Below are 20,897 nucleotides of genomic sequence, written 5' to 3' on the forward strand. Positions count from 1 at the left end.
CCATTAAGCAGTTCAATCAGGAACCAAACAGGCCTTGCCTCCAATTATATAGCTGAGCCGGAGGTGGTTTGTGGGTGTGTTTCCCACATACCTAACTTTTGGCCGTTTACTTTCTTGGTAAACTTTGCCCCAAGTTTTTGGGGTCTGGCCAAAGGCACAGCAGCAATTTTGGGGTATCTGGAAGTCTGAAGGCGCCATGAGGCTGCTGATGCACTCGCCTCACAGGTACAGATTGACCTGCTGGCAGCACCATACCCCCTGGGATTTCTTTTCTTAAACTTTGCAGCCCTTTCTCCCCGCTCTGTGAAGCAGAATTTTGCACGAAGGAGACGGTTGTCCGATCCCATTTGGAATTTTGGGACAACAGCAACATTGGTCAGGCAAAACCGTCGATTGAATATGATGTGGTCTAATTCGTTGTGGCACTGTCCACCAGGAGACTCCTATGTCCAACATTTAGATTCGGACTTCTGGAACTGTGAGTTACCATAGATGGTCTTGGTCGACATGATGAACTCAGACAGTCTCTCACCCTGTTCATTCCATTCTAGGCCATAGGTCCTGATTTGGAGTTCTTCGGCTGATCTTCTTGGTCCTATGTTGGCATTAAAATCACTGACAATGATCTTGTAGAAGGTGTGGTCTTCTTTATAGAACTTCTCTAGCTCCATGTAGAACTTCTCAATTTCTCCTTCATCATAATTGGATGTTGGTGTGTAGACAATGAAGATAGAAACTGCCAGCAGTGACCCACATATATTCAAGTGTAAATGTCTGATTCGGGTTGTTAGGCATTCAAATGAATCAATGTTCATGGCCAAGTTCATGTGGACAAGGACACTGACGCCTCCAATGCCTCTTTTATCTCATGTTCCGAGGAACAATTCTTCTCCAGTGTTGAAAACAGCGTGATGTGATTGATGCCTTCTTTTCTCAATCAGACCAATGATGTCAAACTTGATCTTTCGCACTTGTACCATCAGGTCCTCAATAAATGCATCTGATGCTAGCATATGTGCATTGAAAGTACAGACAATCATTTTTGTCTTCCTTTATTTTGGCATCCTAGTTGGGCCTTGAGATTTTATCAGTCTCGCCTTCCTCATCCTTCTCAATGCTGCCATATTGGTGATGCCTTCAGGGTCAGGGGAATGAGACCCACTGTAATTACTGGTTTTGGTATACTGAATACACAATGGATAGCTTGCGAGGCTCTACAGTGCGGGCATAATACTCTTGGTAGCTTGCCAGGCTATCCGAGAGGGATAGAGACTTTTGGGGCGGCCTCTAATGTTTTGAGTTATACAACATAATTCAAAGTATGGAGAATCGAAGTGTGGGAAAATGTCTGAAAGTCAACTATAGTTTACCAGTCAATTACAGAGCTAACTCCTGTTCTAATGAGTACCCTCCAGGCAACAAATTCACCCTACCCATTGCTTCCTGTGCCAGATCCTTACAAACTCCATCTCTCCCCACAGGCAACCACCAGCAGCCCCTCCCTGACCCTTTCCTCTGCTTCTTCCCTCTCCACTCCATTTGACCTCCATGCCCTAAGATCACTATTTCCTCCCTCCTTCACTTTTTTTTAATTAGACATTCACTGTATATTCCCAGTCCAGGGCCTTGGGGCTTTTAACCTCTTTTATCTTCCACTTCATCCTAGGTATGAAAACTTAGAATTTAGAGTTGATTCCAGTGGAATCATCAGCAGCAGGAATAAGTGACAGAGACTTGTAATCAATACCTCATCTCTGCACAGTGAGGGCACCAGTATGCTACTCGGGCTCACTCTGGCTCTATGAACAACAGGATGACAGTGATATGGTGATACTTTAAATTTTATGACACTTATAAAATATTTGTCAGATCATACTCAAAATATAATATTCCATTCTAGCCCATGACCAATATCTTTTCACTGAACTAAACTATTATTTGTTTCTGCACAGCCAGGATGGACCCTGCATCCATATGAGGAAGGCCTGTGCACTACCGCTGAGTCATATCCCCAACTCAAAGAACTAGCTTTACTTTCCTGACTAGAAGAGGAGGTTAGATTGAATGTCTGAAATATTGCTCTGTGTAGACATTCTGGGGCCTGGAAATGTTTCTCAGTGTAGACTGTCTGCCCTGCTGATAAGACAGCATGAGTTAGACCCCCGGCACCATTCCACATTCGTCGTGTGATCCTGGTGATGCTGTCTTGTGGGATCCCCAGCCCCACAACACAAAATAGGTCTGTCTTTGACACCACAACCAAGTGTGCAGGAGCGCCACAACTAAATGATGTTACCTAAATTGTACTGCAACTGAACAGTGTGTGAGCACTGTGAGCAAGTGTGTGGCCCCGGCAAGCACCACAATCAAGTGTGTGAGCACCAGTGAAGGCACCTACAGCAGTGACAACAAAGGGAAGGAAAGGGACAGAAATAAATCAGCAATCAAAGAATCTTCTAAACAGCCTTCTTACAACATCAGACCTTACCAGACCTTACAATGAACCATGCCCAGGGACCAGTGAGATACCATAGCTCAGAGGGCCGGGGATTAGGCTGTGTGTGCAGCAAGCCCAGGCTCACCCAGACTGCGAGACCTCTGAGCAGCCCTGGGAGCAACCCCCAAGCATAGAGCTGGAGTAACCCTGAGCACAGCAGGGTCTAGTTCCCCCACCCTGCCCCAAATGAGCAGATACAAAGAAAGGGAGAGATTCTGCAGGAGCTCCACAGAATAACAGCTCCTGAGACTGGGGTGAAAGGTCTGTGTGTCCTTAGTGACAGTAACTGTATCCTCATGTCCATGGCTACTTTGTTGCACTTTCCACAAGTCTGTTACATGTCCTTTCCTGCTTCCCCACATGGGTCTCTGAGCCCAGCAGAGTCCAGCCCTGCCCTCCCACAGTCCATTTCCCAATCCATTCACTCTCTCACCTCCTGAGCGCTGCCACACTTCCTCCTCCCTCTGCCAACCAGTCAGGTCCCTCCGCAACACCATGCTCAGATGATGAGATCATCTTATATTCTATTCATATTTTTGGTTTTTGGGTCATACCTGGCTCTACTCAGGAGTAACTCCTGGTGAGCTGTCACGGATAGAACCTTGGTCAGTAGTGAGCAAAGCAATCACCTTATTCACTTTCCAATATGTCTGGTCCCTATGTCACTTTCACCCCGTATAAAAAGAGTCTGAGGAGAGAACTGCTCCATCATCTCTCCACTCTCTCATCAGGACCTGGATGCTCTTTCAGCCCAGGGAGGGGCAGGACAGCAATGGTCCTGCCCTGTCCAAGGTCCACTCCTCTTTGAAGAGGATTGGACCCCTAAAGAGATCTAAATAAGTCAAAACAAACGCTTCCAAGTTAACCCATTGTCAGCCCCATGTCCTCTCCCACCTGCTGTCTCATGTCTCCCATACTGGGTACCCAGGTGGAATCCAGGCCTCACCCATGGGAGCCTGGATTCCCGCTGACCACATCCACCTAGGATCCTCATTAACACACCAAATTTGCGTCCATATCTCACCTACCAAATTGGTATTTTATTTTTACCAAATGGATATTAAACATGATTTTAGAACCCTAATACATCTATAAGGATTTAGGTCCTAATATTCATGTATCCCCATTTCCTGAAACAACAGGTTTTACCCTCATAATTACTGCTCATAATTAATGGACACAATTGTTAAAAATATCAGCCCTACATATTTGGATAAGGCTTATTATTTCCATATATTTCACATAAAACAACAGATTAAAGGCAGGAGAAAATATGAAAATCCATCAAGCTTCTGATGAGTCAGAGAAGACAATTTGAATACATACAATGTAAAGGATTCACTCTTCCAGAACAGCATTTAGGTTCTGAATTAGTTTTGTCCTTTTTCCTTCCTATTTTGGGGTGGGGTCTTCCAAACAGTGCTCAGAAGGCCTCTGAGCAAGCTCCAGGTTCTCCAGTGCCACACCCGTGGTGCTCTGAGGTGTATGTGTGGCAGACAGAACCCAACTGCATGTACCTCTCAACTCCTGAAGCACTTTTTTTGATGGGACACTTTCTGCAAGCACCATGATTTACAGAGTTGTTTGTTTTTCAGTTGCTTCAGGAAGTCCATGTTCTAAAGTCAATTTCACCACCAGTGTGACCTTCCCTTCACAAAGTCCCCAGGTTCCCACCCAGCCCCTCAGTTAAATGCACGAAAAATAAAATTTAAAAGGCCTTAAGAAGCCTTTTATTTCCCAGCCACTACCTGGGTTTCTTTTTTCCATCCTCTCTGTCCAGAAGTTAAAATAACCAAAGTCTCTAGCAAGCCACAGATAGGACAAATGGGTGGGCAGACGAGTGGACAGACCACCCAGGAATGGACATACCCCACGGGAAGGTCCCGTAGTATAAGATGTCTTCTGGGGGTCCCACCACGGAGGCCCCCCCTGCCTGCACACCAGCAGCAGTAGCACCCCCCAGAGGGGGGGGCCCACGCTGGTTTCATGTCAGTGGGCCCTGGGCCACGCCTGGGGAAAGCACAGCCATGTCCTGACTGCAAGGGTGGGCCCACATGGAGGCAGAGAGGACAGATAGGGACAGGGACACGGGAGGCAGGGGGGAACCCGGCTGGGGCTGTTACTTCCGGTTTGGGATCCACATGCAGAGCCGAGGCTGGTGTCAGAGGGTGCTCTGGGGTTCCACACTAGGGGGAAAGCTCACGAGCCCCAGGGCTGAATGAGTGAGTCAGCCCAGAGCTGTGAAAGCCCCATCTCGGGGGCACTCCAGTCTGATGACAGAGACCAGCTTCACAGACATCCCCCCAACCCCCAGTGTAACCTGAGGGCAGGACAGAGCTGATGGATGTGTGGATTTTAGCCCTCACCCCACACCTCAGGCTCCTGTATGACAGCTTACCTTGGACCGCGCTGGATCCCTGGAGCCCAGAAAGAGCACCTGCCTGTGCTGACCCCGATAGCAGGACCCCCAGTACCCTGAAGTCTTCGTCCAGGGTGTGGTCAGTTGCAGTGTCTCACAAAGAGGCCCGGGGCCAGCAGGATGCTGAGCTGGCCAGCAGGGCCTGAGTCAGTAGCCCCAGACCTGACCCAGTCCAGCTGGTCACATGCGATGGGGACAGGAGCAGCTGCCTGGCTGCAGGTGTCTGACAGGGGCTGCAAGGTGGGGGCCTGCTCCTGAGCCCTCCCCTCTGTCCCAGTCACTCCGTGCCCAGTCAGGACACCTGCTGTAGCATCACCCCTGGGGGGCTCAGCAGCTACCTATAGGGCCACACGCCTCCCCTCTCCTGCCTGCGGCCCCCTGAACATCCACTCAACTCCATTTAACCAAGCTCTCCACATGGTTCTCTCACTGGGTAAGTCTTACCTTTTGGTGCTCAGTTCATTTCTTTCTACTCCTTTTCCAGGTGTTGGACAGCACCTCCTCCAGGAAGCTTTCCAAGGCTTGCCTTCCATCCCCGCTCCCCTGTAAGCTAGTACTTCTGACTTAGACTGGCACCTCCAGATCAGTCACGTAGCCCCTGGGAGGCCCAGATACACCTGCCTTGCTCATACAGAGGCCCCAGCACCAGCATGTTGGAGCCACCAGGAATGTGAGGTGAATGTAAATCTTAAATCTTTGCCCTGAACAGGCACTTAAGGTCCAGGACTTAGTATATGTGGATTGACCAGAAGCTCCAACACCCCCTGAGCTGGAGGTGATTTCCAGCGTGAGCCTGGGCAGGTCTGATCTGCTGTGCTCTTGTGTGCTATGTGTACATGTGGTCTTCAGGGCAGTGGGCAGTCACCCCCAACTCTGGGGCCACAGGTAAGCTCCCCAATGCTCCAACCGAACTCCTCCTGACTGACACAAGGCCAGTGCTCAGAACCTGACTTGGGGGCACCTGGACACTCACAGGACCAGCTTTTCCTCTGCGGGTGCTGGACCCTTCCCATGAACTGGGGGGTATCAAGCATCTGCCAGCCAAATCCTGAGGTGCCTCAGCACATCCGTGGTGTTGGGTGGAGAGAGATGGGAATCCCGCGCTGGGGGTGTGTGGGGTGGCCTGGAGGCTCCCTGACAGGTCTCTGACACCTTCTGAGGGCGTTTCCTGTGGTTTCTGCTAATAATCTGGGATGGGGGTGGGGAAGAGGGAAATGAGGTTCCCTGTGTCCTCCAGGGACTGCCTGCAGGTGCAGCAGAGAAGGGGTGGGATGGCAAGAGAAAGAGAAGGATGTTCCGGTGTCATTTCCAGAGCAGAGTTTCCCAAAGTGGGCAATAGCCTCCTACCCCAGGGGCTCTGGAACTTTCTGGAGCAGTGCTGGTGGCAGTGTAATTGCGGTGTATTATGGTTTTGTTTGTTTTTGAGCCACATTCAGTGGTGCCCAGGGGTTCCTGAAGGGGCTCCTGGACCACTCATGGTGCTGGGGCTCAAACCATTCCAGGCAAGTTCCGTGACCCCTGGACTATCTCTATGGTTCCTATAACAGCTAATTAATTAATTAATTAGGTGTCTGGGCCATACCCAGCTGTGCTCAGGGATCATTCCTGGCATAGTTTAGGGCACACTTGGGGTGCCAGGAATCAAACCAGGGTCTGCCACATGCAAGGCAAACACCTTCCCCTGTACGATCTCTCCCAGACTCCCACTGACCTCTGCTGGGGGCTTCATACCCTGGAGCCTTGTCGGTCCAACAGGTGGAGGAGGAAACATCCTCAGGTTTAGGTGCAGCAGAACCCCCGAGGAGGCACCAACCTCGGCTCCAAAAGGGCACAGAGGAGCTGCCAAGATTCAGGTGACCTCAGGGCACATGGGACCTGAAGGTGGGAGAAGCTTCCAGCCCACAGCCTGGGCTCTGCAGTCATCGAAAACTCAACGCTGATGTCACAGCTCTGCTGAGCCCCCCGACCCCCACCCCCACTCGGCTGCCGCACCCGCTAGCTCACACGCAGCAGATCCAGGCCGTTGCCAGGGGCCATGACCTCTGCGGGCAGCTCAGCTGATTCCTGCCTCTGTTTCAGGACCACCAGCCTGGGACGTTCTGGGGAACATGGTCCTGGCCGCAATACATGTTCACAAGACTCTCATCCTGCGCATGCGCGACCTGCCCAAGTGCTCATGTGTGCTTTGTGTGCTCGTACCCTGCTCACGTACTCTTGTGTGCTATGTGTGTATGTGCGCCGAGCCCATGTGCTCGTGTGTGCTATTTGTGCTTGCATGTACTGCCCACTATGAGACTGAAGTGGAGCCATGACAAGCTTCACTTTAAGATGGAAATTCAGCAGGCCTAAGTCTCGGTTTCTCCCATCAGAAAGTTCCTACTTCTCAGAAAACAATATCACCCCAGGCAAATAAACTGACCTGTGGCAACAACCTATCAGAGCAGGGGGCACGGGCAGTGGCGGCCATCCAAGCAGAGAGGGCCGAGGGAGTAGAGTCTCAGGACAGGACTGGGATCAAGAATTGGAAACTTAGTGTTGGTCCCTAAAGTCACAGGACAGGAAAGGGACCAGAAATTGGAAACATTGCCAGTTCCTAGAAAACCAAGGGTTATGTAATCAAATCCTACATAAACTGCTCAGAATTCGGAGTCAGGGTCCTTGTCAAGACTCCACTGCACTGGATGAGACTCGAACCCTAGCTAGAGCTAGCAATAGAGTGCCTTGCATTTGCATCCTCATGTCTGTCTATCAATGTGCGAGCGAAACTTCCTTCCCGGGACAAAACAGCAGAGAATTCATCTTCCTCCAAGTCGCACAGCCCATGGCCAAGAGTTATTTCAGCTGCATTTTTTGGTGTCATCAAAGGGCAGATTTCCTTCCTAGGGATGGGGAGATGGTTGAACTGGGGGCGGGAGTGTTGGCTCCATGCACGGTAAGTACTACCTCTCCAGCACTATAGAGTTTTTTCTTTTTTAATGCACCAACGTTAAGACATTCTGCCACACTCTCTCCCTACACAAACAAACATGGGGGTGTTGCTTTATCAAGAAGATTTTTGTGTCACTGACAGAAAAATATTTAAGAACCAACTGTCACGTCTGTGCATTACACTCAGAGACTGTTAATCTAAGCTGCAATTTTTTTCTCTTTTTATTTAGTGACTGTGAAGTTATAAAGTTATTCATGATTTGGTTTCAGGAATACAATGTTTCAACACTGATCCTTTCACTAGTGTCCACTCATCTCCTCCAGTCCCCCTCTCCCCTATCCCTCCCCGCAGCCTCTTTGCCTCCCACCCACCAGTCTGCTTCTCAGAGAGTCACTTTTTTGATCCACACCTGGCCCTACTCAGGGATTACTCCTGGCGTTGCACTCAGGAATTACTCCCAGTGGTGCTCAAGGGACCGTATGGGGTGCCTGTGACCGAACTCAGGTGGGCTGTGGGCAAAGCAAACACGCCACCCACTGTACTGTCACTGTGGCCCTAACTATTTTAAGTTTTGCACTGTGGTTTACAGTGCTGCTCCTGTCAGGATTTCATAAATAATATATAACCACCTTTCAGATGCTGGATTTTTTTATCCCCTCTCCCACAAAAGTTTCCAGGTAGCACATGCTGTAACCTACAGCTGTTGCTTTCACATTCTATGGAACTCTGGAAACTGAAGGACCAGTGTCCAGAGGAGACCCCTCGAGGCTGCACGGCTCATCAGCGTAAATGGCTCTTACTCTAGAGGGGAAAAGTCCTTACTCCTCTCCCCTCTCCTCAACTCCAGTTTCCTTTCCTTCCCTTCCCTTCCTCTCCTCTCCTTTCCCCTATTCTCTAAACTTCCCTGTGTTTGAGTTATGTCATACTTCAAAGCATGGGGAAATGCCTGAGAGTTAACTGTAGTTTGCCAGTCAATTACAGAGCTAACGCCTGATTCAATAATTGACCTCAGATGATAAGCAGACTCTATTACTCCGCCCCCTGTGCCTGATGCACACAGAGTCCATCCCTTCCCCACAGGTGTCCACTAGCTGGCCCTGCCCTGCCCCTTTCCTCTGTTTTTTCCCTCTCCACCTTATTTGGCCTCCATCCACTAAAGTCACTATTTCCTTCTCTCTCACTTCCCCAGGAGACATTCCCCTATATTCCTAGTCCAGGGCCCTGGGGCTCTTTTTCCTCCTTCTTCCTCCACCTCATCCTAGGGATGAAATTTTAGAGTTGGTTCCGATGGAGTCACCAGCAGTGTAAATGACAGAGACCTGGGGATCAACATCTTATCTCAGCACAGGGAGAGCAGCAGTATGTTTGTGGGGCTCACTCTGGTCTGGGTAGAGCATTTAAGGCCTGGAGTCTTTGTTTATTTGTACTTATATATTTTTTATTGATTAAGATCTTATGGTTTACAATGCAGTTAACAAGGATTTCTCTCAAACACACATGTTGTTTAAACACTCTCTTAAAAAAATTTTATTGAATTGCCATGAAATACAGCTACAAAGCTTTCATGATTGAGTGTCACTCATACAATGATTGAACACCCATCCCTCCACCAGTGCGTGATCTCCACCACCAAAGTCCCCAGTATCCCTCCTGCCACCCCCACCTCAACCCACCCCCTGCCTCTGTGCAGGTACCTTTCTCTCTCTCTCTCTCTCTCTCTCTCTCTCTCTCTCTCTCTCTCTCTCTCTCTCTCTCTCTCTCTCTCCCCCCCCCCCTCTCCTTTTGGGTCATTTAATCACTCTTGAAGCCAGGGCTCAAGGTTATGAAAGAAGAGGAGCCCTCCATGTGAATGTGTTTAGGGAAATTATTCACAGCACATGACGCCGATAGGGCTCCCCCTAGTGAGCACACCCTGCTCTGTTGCTGAGAACCCAGAGATTCCCCTGCTGAGGGCACATCATTAAAACTGAGTTTTCTTTCTCCATTGAAAGTACAGACGATCATTTTTGTCTTCCTTCGTGTGGCAGCCTAGGTCGGCCATGAGATTTTGTCGGCCTCTCCTTTCTCATCCTTCTCAGTGCTGCCATGTCGGTGAAGCCTTCAGGGTCAGGTGAATGAGACCAGTTGTAGTTGCTGGTTTTGGCATATCGAATACACAGCGGATAGCTTGCCAGGCTCTTCCGTGCGGGCGGAATACTCTCGGTAGCTTGCCAGTCTTTCCGAGAGGGATAGAGGCTTTTGGGGCGACCTCTAATCACCCTTGTAGGTGTTACCATATTTGAACCCTATCAAATATGGTACGACAATTCCAGAAGATGGGTATTTAGTGTCTTATGATGTGTTGCACGGCCGCGTGCGGCTGCGCGGGTCCGGAAAGCGTCCTGGAGTGTGGCGACGGCTGGGTAGTGGAAGTAGTGTCGAGAGTGGAAGTCTGCCAGTGGGGTATTTATCTGGGTAGGGTGGGTCTCCTGTGCACAATTCGATCCCTGGGTGGTTGATGGAAGCAGACAGGGCAGGGTAGGGTGGGGCTCCTGATTAGAATCCCTTTGTCACCTGTGGTGGTGGGAGCAAGCAGAGAAGCTCTGTCCCTGGGTCCACCGAGCCTGGAGTCCAAGGTCTCAGAGAGTTCCGCTTATCTTGTTCTGTGGGTCTTCAGTCGTGCGTGGGTCTCGGCAGGAGCTGCCACGCGGGTCCAGAAAGCGTCCTGGAGTGTGGCAACGGCTGGGTAGTGGAAGTAGTGTCGATTCTGTTGAGACGGAAGCGGTCATTGAAGCCCTAGCCAATCAGGGCATTCAAGCCCAATACATCAGGATCCTCCGTGAGCTGTATTGCGGATTCACTACCAGGATCTCACCATTCTACAAAGAAGTGATCGTTGATGTCAAGAGAGGGGTGCGGCAGGGTGATACCATTTCACCGAAACTCCTCAGTGCCACCCTCGAGAACATCATGCGATGACTGGAATGGGAAGGAATGGGAGTGAAGATAGATGGTCGGCAACTACACCACCTCCGCTTTGCTGATGACATTGTTTTAATAACACCAAACATCAGCCAAGCGGCACAAATGCTGGCCGACTTTGACCGTGAGTGTGGAAAGGTAGGACTACAGCTGAATCTTACGAAGACAATGTTTATGAGAAACAGCCTTGTTCCTGACGCCCCATTCGCTCTCAATGGAACGACCATCTCCGAATGCAACAGCTATGTGTACCTAGGTCGAGAGGTCAACATGACAAATGACCTGGCACCCGAGCTGTGAGGAGGAAGAGAGCGGCTTGGAACGCCTTCAAGAACATCGAAGAAATAGCTAAGAGGACGAAGAACCTCCGGCTCCGGGCACATCTCTTTGATTCCACTGTTCTTCCTGCATTAACATATGCCTCAGAGACCTGGGCCCTACGCAAACAAGATGAGAACGCTATTCAGGTCTCCCAAAGAAGAATAGAAAGAGCTATGCTTGGAATATCACGTTTCACTCAAATGAGAGAACGAATCCGGAGTTCTGACATCCGTCGACGATCAAGGATCAGGGACGCTGTCTCATTTGCCAAGTTGTCGAAAATCAGATGGGCTGGTCACGTAATGAGATTTAAAGACGACCGTTGGACTAGAGCTGTTACTGACTGGATTCCACGGGATGTCAAAAGACCGCGTGGCCGCCCACCTACCAGATGGTCAGACTTCTTTGTGAAGATCATGAATGATCGGTTTGAGGCCCTTCATGTTCCCGGAGCGAACAGATACCATTGGGCTACACTAGCTCGCGACAGGGACAAATGGAGACGTTACTGGCGCCCGCTCGAGCAAATCGACTGCTAAAGGGAACTTAAGTGATTAAGTGATTTCTTTCTCCATATGGCCACACGGGGGCGCCACTGCTCTCTTCGCTCCTATTTTGCAGGGGCGGGGATGTGGTATGACTCAGGCTGAGATGCTGACCTGGAGGAGGAGATCCAGGATGAAGTTGCCTTCAGAGCAGTTCTGGGGTCAGGCTCAGGAGCCGGGCGGTGAGTAGAGGAAAGGAAACGTCTGGGGCCTTGTGCTGTGCCTGGGGTTCCAAAACGTTCCCAGAACTTCTTTCTCCAGCCCATGATGCCAAACCTAGAGACTACAAGGGAACTTTCCTTAAACGCCCTGTTCCATTTCTTAGGAACATTCTTCATCTTTTATCGCTATGACATTTCTACAACTAGTAAGTAAGTACATGTCAGGAAAGTATCATCCACGCTGTATGAATCTCCACACTGTATTTGGATGTTACTGTTTTCTTTGCTTTCCTTGGAACGTACCCCAAGATCATGTACCCAGAGTGATGTCTCCCAATCTTGTCTCCCAAAGGCACCTCCCAGTCATGTCTCCCAAAGGAGCCTCCAGCTGAGTCGGTCTCAGATCCTCTTTGTCTGGGATGACATGGCATTGTAAGAAATCTGCTTTGCTATACATTGGAGAAAGTCCCTCAGTTTTTTGTGTGGTGGCCAAGGCTAGGGGTGTCAGAAGACCACAGACACACAGTGTCATTCTCAACAGCACTTCAGGAAGTGCAGGAGCCATTTGGTCATCAGTGATGATGGTCACCTTCACCACTGATGACACATGTTCCTCAGTTTCTCTATTTCAATACATGTGTTTTATTTTGTAATACTAATATATCTATTGTTGTAATTAAAGTGACATGTACAGTGTTAATATAGTTTCTGTATCTCACCACCACCAAAGTGCCCAATACCATCCACTATCTCCTTATGCTACTTATGTTATTCACATTAATTCTCCTCCTTCACCTAATCCACTCCCAAAGAGTACCTATGCCTTATTGTTCTCTTTCCCACACTGTTTCTTTAAAATGAATCCCTCTGTAACGCTCACACTAAGAACTGTGTGAAACTTTCAATTTTGTTTGTTTATTTTTGGGACCCACCTGGCAGTGCTCAGGGCTTACTCCAAGGGGGACTCAGGGAACCATATGGGGTGCCAGGGATTGAACCCCAGTCAGCTGTATGTCAGGTAAACACCCTACCTGCTGCACTCTGACCCTGGCCTTAAGAATATTTTTAATTCTTCCGTATGTGTCCAGTTTTTAAACATTACTTAAAATACTTTAAATTTTAAGACACTTACAAAATATTTGTTAGATCATATTCAAAATATAAAAATCCATTCCAGTGTTTGGGCAATATTTCTTTCTTTCTTTCTTTCTTTTTTTTTTTACAAAACTAAGCTTTCATTTGTTTCTGCACAGGCAGGATGGACCCCTGCCTCCATATGTGGAAGACCTATGCCCTACCGTTGAGCCATGTCCCCAACTCACAGAACTAGCTTAGCTTTCCTGACTACAAGAGGAGGCTAGATTGAAGAACTAGGCCATTTATATGCTGAAAAGAAAAAAAAACATTCAGGGACTAGATAAATAAAGGAGATGGACAAAAGGTTCTTGTGGGACCCCTTGGTTCTTTATGGGACCCTTATGATACCTTCATGGAACCTTTCAACCCAGAATACTTGCACTAGAGGTGGAATGTTGCCCTGGTGGAGGGGGGGGGCGGGGGTGGAGGGTGGTGGAGGGGAGGGTTCTGTATCTGCTCTTCCTCTACTTCCACTCTCGAAAGAATCTCCCCTCATGAAATCCCATTACAAAGATTTTTCCCCCGTGGACTAAGGCCCTTGAATGTGTAAAAGTCTATTTTGTATATTATATATACATATTTTATTATATACAATTCTCAGTATTTGCACAATGAATGTTGTTCTGATGATCATGGATTCTAAGTAATAAATATGAATCATGAAGAAGAGTCAGGGCTCAATGCACAGGCTGTGAACCCCTTACCACATGCTTTTTTCTCCCATTTCTGCCTCTTTCTTTGTCCTCATGGCGTCCATGGATCAGGCCTGCTCAGCTGGGACTGGTCCCTGGCAAAAATATAATGTGGTTTATCTTCAAAAGACTTTCTAGAGCTGGTGAGATAGTAAAGCAAGTAAGGTGCTTTCCTTGCACTTTGCCAGAAATAGATTCTATTGCCGGCATCCCATATGTTCCCCTAAGGACTACCATGACTAATTCCTGAGTACAGAGACAGTGACACTGGGCGTGACCCCTTGCCCCCTCAAAAGACTACCTGTTACCACTAATATGTTGTTAATATTATTCCCGTTGAAGTCATTTTCAGGATTGAACTCTGCAGGAGACAAATTACAGAAGGTAAGGCACTTGCTTGTGGCCAAAACGGATTTGATTCCCAGCAGCACATAAGATCCCATGAACCTGCCAAGAGTGATCCCTGAGCACAGAGCACAGAGTCAGGAGTTACAACTGAGTGCTGATGGTGCAAAAGACAAAACAAAACAAAAAACAAAAACAAGAAAAGAAAAAACAACTAAACACCACCAACAATAAAAGTCTTTAACTCAGATTCCTCGCATGGCAAACATTGATAGGCATAACCTGAACGCTCAGAAGCACCTCTGGGCTCCTAATGGACCTGTAAGATTGCAGCGAGGTGCTAAAATGAAAACCATGGAAAATCCTGAGTCAGTGTCAGCCCTGAACACGGGGAGACAGTGTGACAAAGATCAGGTGAGGGAGCAGGTGAGAGGGCGAAGTCCCACGTCCCAGGTGTGGCTCCCAGTGTCCCCAGGGTGGTGTTGGGCGCAGGAGATCAGTCCTGGGGATTCCTGGTCTCAGAGTTTCACTTCTCCCTCAGCAGCTGATGTCAGCGCCTTCTGCCCGGATACTCGTGACGTGTCCCCATTCCTCACTCCCATTGGGTGTCGCTGACTAGATCAGCCAATCAGCGTCCTCGACGCTCCCCGTTATAAACAGACTGCAACCACAAGGGAGTCAGAACCCGCCTGATTCCAGAATGTGGGAGCAGCGACCCCTCCTGCTCCTGCTCTCGGGGGCCCTGGCCGTGACCCAGACCCGGGCGGGTGAGTGCGTGGTCGAGAGTGGGGTTCGTTGCGGGGGAAGTGTGGAAACTGCTAGGAATTGCTGTGCAGGACCGCCGAGAAGGAGTTTCTCCGTTCTCTGCCGGGATGCCCCCCAAATATTCCTCCTTGTCCCCCCAACCTTCAACTCTTCCTGCACCACTAAGTCTCGCCCTTCTCTGTCGCTCCCCCGCTTTCCCGTCTCCCGAGCCCCCTCCCTTCTCCTCACCCTGGCCCCTGGGAGAGCGGGGGGCGGGTCGGGCCGGTCTCACTCCCTCCCCTCCCCCAGGCCCCCACTCCCTGCGCTATTTCTACACCGCCGTGTCCCGGCCCGGTCGCGGGGAGCCCCGCTTCGTCGCCGTCGGCTACGTGGACGACACGCAGTTCGTGCGCTTCGACAGCGACTCGGCGAGTCCGAGGGCCGAACCGCGGGCGCCGTGGATGAAGCAGGAGGGACCCGAGTACTGGGAGCGGGAGACGGGGATCTTCAAGGTCGCCACACAGGATTTCCGAGTGAACCTGAACAACCTGCGCGGCTACTACAACCAGAGCGAGGCGGGTGAGCGCGGCCGGGCAGGGACGGGCCAACCCAGGGACGGGCTAGGTTGCCCCGAGTCGGGTCCGAGCGTCCCCAAGGCTAAGGGACCAGCCCTGGACCTTGACCGGGAGGCGCCGCGGGGACCGGTCCCGGTTTCCTTTTCGGTTCGAGGTTAATCTGTGCGGGGCGGGTCAGGCTCTCACACCCTCCAGAGGATGTCCGGCTGCGACGTGGGGTCCGACGGGCGCCTCCTGCGCGGGTACAACCAATTCTCCTATGACGGCGCCGACTACCTGGCCCTGAACGAGGACCTGCGCTCCTGGACAGCTGCTGCAGGCACTCAGGCTTGGATCAGCAAGATCAAAAAGGAGCAGTCGGGTGACGCTGAGTACGACAGGAACTACCTGGAGGGCAGGTGCGTGCAGTGGCTCCTTAGATACCTGGAGAGCGGGAAGGACACGCTGCTGAGCGCAGGTACCAGGTCCCTGAGGGTGAGGACCCCTGATCTCCCCTGGGCGGGGCCGACACCCACAAGGGGGGAAGATAGCAGGGTTCAGTGTCAGACCAGCGCCCCTTCTTCAGTCAGGACAGGGACGGACCCACCTGGTTTCCATGTTCTGTACCACAGAGATCCGCCCTTCCCCAGGGCAGGACCAGAGTCAGTGTGTCCTGAGAGACCCCAACCTACTTCCCAAAACCCTGTTCTACAACTTTCCAAGGAATTAGAATTTTATCCAGTTTTTCCAGCCAAGTTTGTGTCTGGATCTTTACCTCCTATTCCAAACCAATTATCCTGTTGAACCTCATCTTGGAAGTGACCCAAAGTGTGAATTTTCTCATTTTTCCTCCTCAGAAGCCCCCAGGAGACACATAACTCACCGCCCCTTCTCTGACCGTGAGGTCACCCTGAGGTGCTGGGCCCTGGGCTTCTACCCTGCCGAGATCACCCTGACCTGGCAGCGTGATGGGGAGGACCTGACCCAGGACACAGAGCTGGTGGAGACCAGGCCTTCGGGGGATGGAACCTTCCAGAAGTGGGCGGCTGTGGTGGTGCCTTCTGGAGAGGAGCAGAGATACACGTGCCGTGTGCAGCACCAGGGGCTGCCGGAGCCTGTCACCCTGAAATGGGGTAAGGAGGGGGACGGGGCACAGAGCCTGTTCTCAGGGGCATCAGGGTTGGCCCCTCTGGAGAACTGCTGAGGGTCAGGCCGAGGCTGGTGGTCAAACCCTCTTCTTCCTTCCTTCCTTCCCAGAGCCCCCTTCTCAGTCCACCATCCTCACTGTGGGCATCATTGTTGGCCTGGCTTTCCTCGGGGCTGTGGTCACTGGAGCTGTGGTGGCAGCTGTGATCAGCAGGAGGAAGCGCTCAGGCAAGACGGGGGAAGCGATTGGGGGAAACTTGGCCATCCTGGCAAGTGTTGAGTCTTGTCCCACCTCAGGGGTCCCCCCATATTAGTTCTTCTGCCTCATTAGCAGGAGCACCACCCACCCCTGTGCTGCTGCTCACACTCCCCCTGTGTGTGCCGCTCTCAAGTTTGCTCAGGAAAGACACTTTCACCTCCATAAGCTGGGGATGAACCTGGTTCCCAGGATCCCAGATAACAGGGACTGCCCCTGCTAAGCAGAGACTGCCAGAAGAGGCTGGTCAGTTCTAGGGTCTGGGCCTAGAGAGCTGCTCTGTGGCCTAGGACCCAGTGCTCTCCCCGACCTTCCCTGATTGGTTCCTTCCCGCAGGTGAGAAAGGAGGACAGTACATTCAGGCTGCAAGTAAGTGTGGGCAGGGCTGACGCCCTGGAATCCTGGGGACAGAGACCGGAGCCCATGGGGAGCTCCCGCACCCCTAGTTCCTTCTCTAGTCCCATCCCCTGTGTCTCTGACCTTGTCCTATTTGTTCCTCCCCAGACAGCGACAGTTCCCAGGGCTATGATGAGTCTCTCCTGAACCCTAGAGGTGAGATTTTGGAGGCTGGAGTGGGCAGGATTGGGCAGAGGGGACAGGACTGTGTTTGGGGGTTCTTTGAGTGGGATGCTGGGAGCTTGCTCAGGATGTCACCACTTCTGTGACTCACCTCGGTCTCTTCATTCTTCTCTCTTACAGTGTGAGACAGCTGCCCCGCTGCGTTCCCTCACATCCCAATGTTGTGATTCAAGAAGTGTTGATTATCTTTCTGCCCTGGGACCTGAACGTTTCTGTGTCCTGTCACTAACTGTGATGGGAGAGACTGGCCCATCCCTGCCCACCGGGCCCTCCCCACACTGAAGTGTGTTCTCTTTCCTGATGCTCTGGACCGGGCCATCAGAGACAGGACTTAGCCATCTCTGTGTTAGCTTCTTTTCCTGAATAATGTTTCTTCCCTACTGAAATAAGCATCTGATTTCCCCTTTTCTAATTCCTGTTTTGTGGGACTGAGGGTTAATAAAGGAAATCCCTGAAATTTGAGAAGGAACAAATGGAAATCCTGAGACCTTCCGTGTGTTTTCTGTTTTGATTTGAGTCTGTCCCAGATGTGACAGGAGAGGCTGTGAGTGGAATTGGGGGGAGAGGGACAGACAGGTGCAAGGATGCAAACCTAGGATTTCTGACTCCTAGCAAGGTGAACTGTCCAGTTCCAGGAGTATAAACAGAGGCTGAAAATGTGGGAAGGCATCTGGAGTGTTGTCTCTACCTGACACTGTCCATCATGGATGCGTAGAGATCAAATGGAGATTTGGGCACTGGAGTGACAGGTCTCACACAGGTGGCCCCGTCCTATAGTGCGTGTAAGTTGTTTGGTCACAAAATTTAAGCTACAAATTGGCAATCACCCTAATAATATTTCCCCAAAACCCCTTTCATAGAAATAAAATTAGAACAACACATGGAACTAGAAATTCCAGGTCACAAAGATGATCTTTTCATCCAAACCCACATGGTAGGATAAATGGTCACTGAGTCAATGAATCAAGTGCACAGATTAAAACAACACTCCTTAGGGTCCGCATTCTGTTAAATGTCCCATGGAATAACTTTCCCACAGGGGAAGAACAGCCAGGAGTCATTGACAATGTCAACTAGAAACAGGAATGTGCATGGGGTAATCAGTGCTCTACCTCTGCCGGATGTGAGCAGCACAATACTTTGGAGGGTTCAGCACTGGGGGCTGGTTGGGTGAACCCAGTGTCTTAAGACAACCCAGAGCTGGTGGGGGCTCCCTCATTCAGTGACACTTAGTCTCCCCTGGTGTGCACATCTCCTTGGGGTCCCAGACAATTGCTGGTTGAGCATCTCTCCCCTCCAAATCTCAGTCTCCAAGCTTTATCTCAGGGGCAGAGATCTGAACCGGCTCAAATAACAACTCTCTCTTCATCTGACATTTTCTAACACTGGAGGAGAGGCTCCCGAATGCTTCACCAATAACAGTCTTTGTTCATTTCCTACCTCCTGTCAATATGGTTTTAACAACAAGCAAGATATATATGATTGGTCATTTATGTTCATATACTGTTATAGATATTTTTAATATTAGCATGAAATAGAGTGTATAACATCACTTGGGGGCAAGAGTAGAAAGTAGATTGTTTGCTCTGCACACAACTAATCTAAATTCAATCGCTAACACCCCATATTGTCCCCCAAGCCCACCAGGTGTGATCCCTGAGTACAGAGCCAGGAGAAAAGCCTGGGCAGCGATGGGTGTGGCTCCAAAAGAAGAAAGATAGAAAGAAAGAAAGAAAGAAAGAAAGAAAGAAAGAAAGAAAGGAAAGAAGGAAGGAAGGAAGGAAGGAAGAAAGAAAGAAAGAAAGAAAGAAAGAAAGAAAGAAGGGAAGGAACGATTGGAGGGAGGGAGGGAGGGAGGAAGGAAGGAAGGAAGGAAGGAAGAAAGGAAGGAAGGAAGGAAAGAAAGAAGGAAGGAGAAAATCAATATCATCTGAAATTTGAGAAAATAAGCCCCTAACTGCAATTGAGGTCCTAGACTGGAATTGCTGTTCCCGCAGAGATGATAAAACTCTAGCTAAGAGAAACAAGTTCACTGTCTCTGATAATTCTCCTTTAAATATTTTTTTTCCTAAGGGGGTATAGTGCAGACAGCAGGTCAATCTGTACCTGTGAGGTGAGTACATCAGCAGCCTGATGGCGCCTTCAGATTTACAGATACCCCAAAATTGCTGCTGTGCCTTTGGCCAGACTCCAAAAACTTGGGGCAATGTTTACCAAGAAAGTAAACGGCCGGAGTACTATATGGCTCTTAGAAAAGATGAAGTCATGAACTTTACATACAAGTGGTACAATATGGAAAGTATCATGCTAAGCGAAATGAGTCAGAAAGAGAGGGATAGACATAGAAAGATAGCATTCATCTGGGGGATATAAAATAATAAAATATGAGATTAATACCCAAGAATAGCTGAGAGCAACACCAGGAGAATTACTCCATAACTTAGAGGCCAGCTGGATATTCTAGGGGAAAGGACAATTCAGATAGAAAGGGGAACACCAAGTGGAGGGTGTTTGGAGGATCCTCCCAGGAGGGGAGATGCAGGTTGAAAGTAGACTGGACTGAACATGTTCGCCACTCAATGCCTCTTTGGCTGATCACAGCGCCCAGGAGGAGAGAGAGAACAGGGGGGAATGCCCTGCCACAGTGGCAGGGGGGGATGGGGGGATGGGAGGATGGGGGGGGGAGGGATATTATCCTGGTGGTGGAAAATGGGCACTGGTGGAGGGATGGGTATTTGATCGGGGTATGACCGAGATCCAAGCACAAAAATTTGTAAATCTACAACTGTACCTCATGTCGTTTCACTAATAAAAAAGAAAAAAAAAAAGAAAGTAAACGGCCAAAAGTTAGGTATGTGGGAGACACATCCACAAACCACCTCCGACTCAGCTATATAATTGTAGGCATGGCCTCTGTGGTTCCTGATTGAACTGCTTAATGGCCATGATCCCAGAGACTCAGAAACAAATCTCAAAACCCAGCGGCTTTTGTCAGAAATGTGTCCGGACCCCGCAGTAGGTTACTGTCGCCGGGCCACCCCAGGGGGGGAAGGGTACTGTCCCTCTGCCTTCTCCCTCTTGGTTGCTCAGTGGCCGCGATCTGCCAGAAGTCACTGGACAGTCCGTTTGGGCACGCAGTGACGAGAAACACGGGGCCTAACAGGATGATGGAGCCTGCCCTTTCCCCTCCACCCCAACGAAACCCCAAATTGCCACCAACGAATGGCCTCTCTGGCTCCTGATCAAGTCGTTTAATGGCCATGATCCCAGAGACTCAGAAAAATCGGGGAACCCAGTAGCTTTTGGCAGAAATGCGTCCGGACTGCACAGTAGGTTACTGTTGCCACGCCACCCCAGGGGAGAAAAGGTGCTGTCCCTCCACCTGCTCCCCTTGGCGGCTCGGTGGTCACCAATCGCCAGAGGCCATTTGACAGTCAGGTTTGGGTCTTTAGTGAGGAGACATGCGAGGCCTCATGGGATGAGGGTGGAGCCCGCCCTTTCCTTTCCACCCCAACGAGACCCCGAGTTACCAACTACGAACGACCTTTCTGCCTTCTGATCAAGGTGCTTAACAAGAAACTGAAGTTGTTGTTGTTATTGTTGTTGTATAT

The 20,897-nt window shown here is 50.1% G+C and overlaps 2 protein-coding genes across 2 annotated transcripts in view; both read left to right on the plus strand.

Moving 5' to 3' along the window:
* Nucleotides 1-20,897, plus strand: part of LOC130035217 (class I histocompatibility antigen, Gogo-B*0101 alpha chain-like) — a 77,361-nt gene that overhangs the window by 23,301 nt on the left and 33,163 nt on the right. The gene's annotated exons all lie outside the window — the stretch shown is intronic.
* Nucleotides 14,708-17,457, plus strand: LOC130035221 (HLA class I histocompatibility antigen, B alpha chain-like). The gene is made up of 8 exons (XM_056126787.1): nucleotides 14,708-14,774; nucleotides 15,061-15,330; nucleotides 15,505-15,783; nucleotides 16,163-16,438; nucleotides 16,563-16,679; nucleotides 17,044-17,076; nucleotides 17,212-17,259; nucleotides 17,407-17,457. The coding sequence occupies exons 1-8, from the start codon at nucleotides 14,708-14,710 to the stop codon at nucleotides 17,409-17,411; spliced, it is 1,095 nt and encodes a 364-aa protein (XP_055982762.1). The 3' UTR covers nucleotides 17,412-17,457.

This window comes from Sorex fumeus, unplaced genomic scaffold, assembly GCF_029834395.1.
Source record: "Sorex fumeus unplaced genomic scaffold, SorFum_2.1 ptg000063l, whole genome shotgun sequence".
In the NCBI taxonomy this organism is placed as follows: domain Eukaryota; kingdom Metazoa; phylum Chordata; class Mammalia; order Eulipotyphla; family Soricidae; genus Sorex; species Sorex fumeus.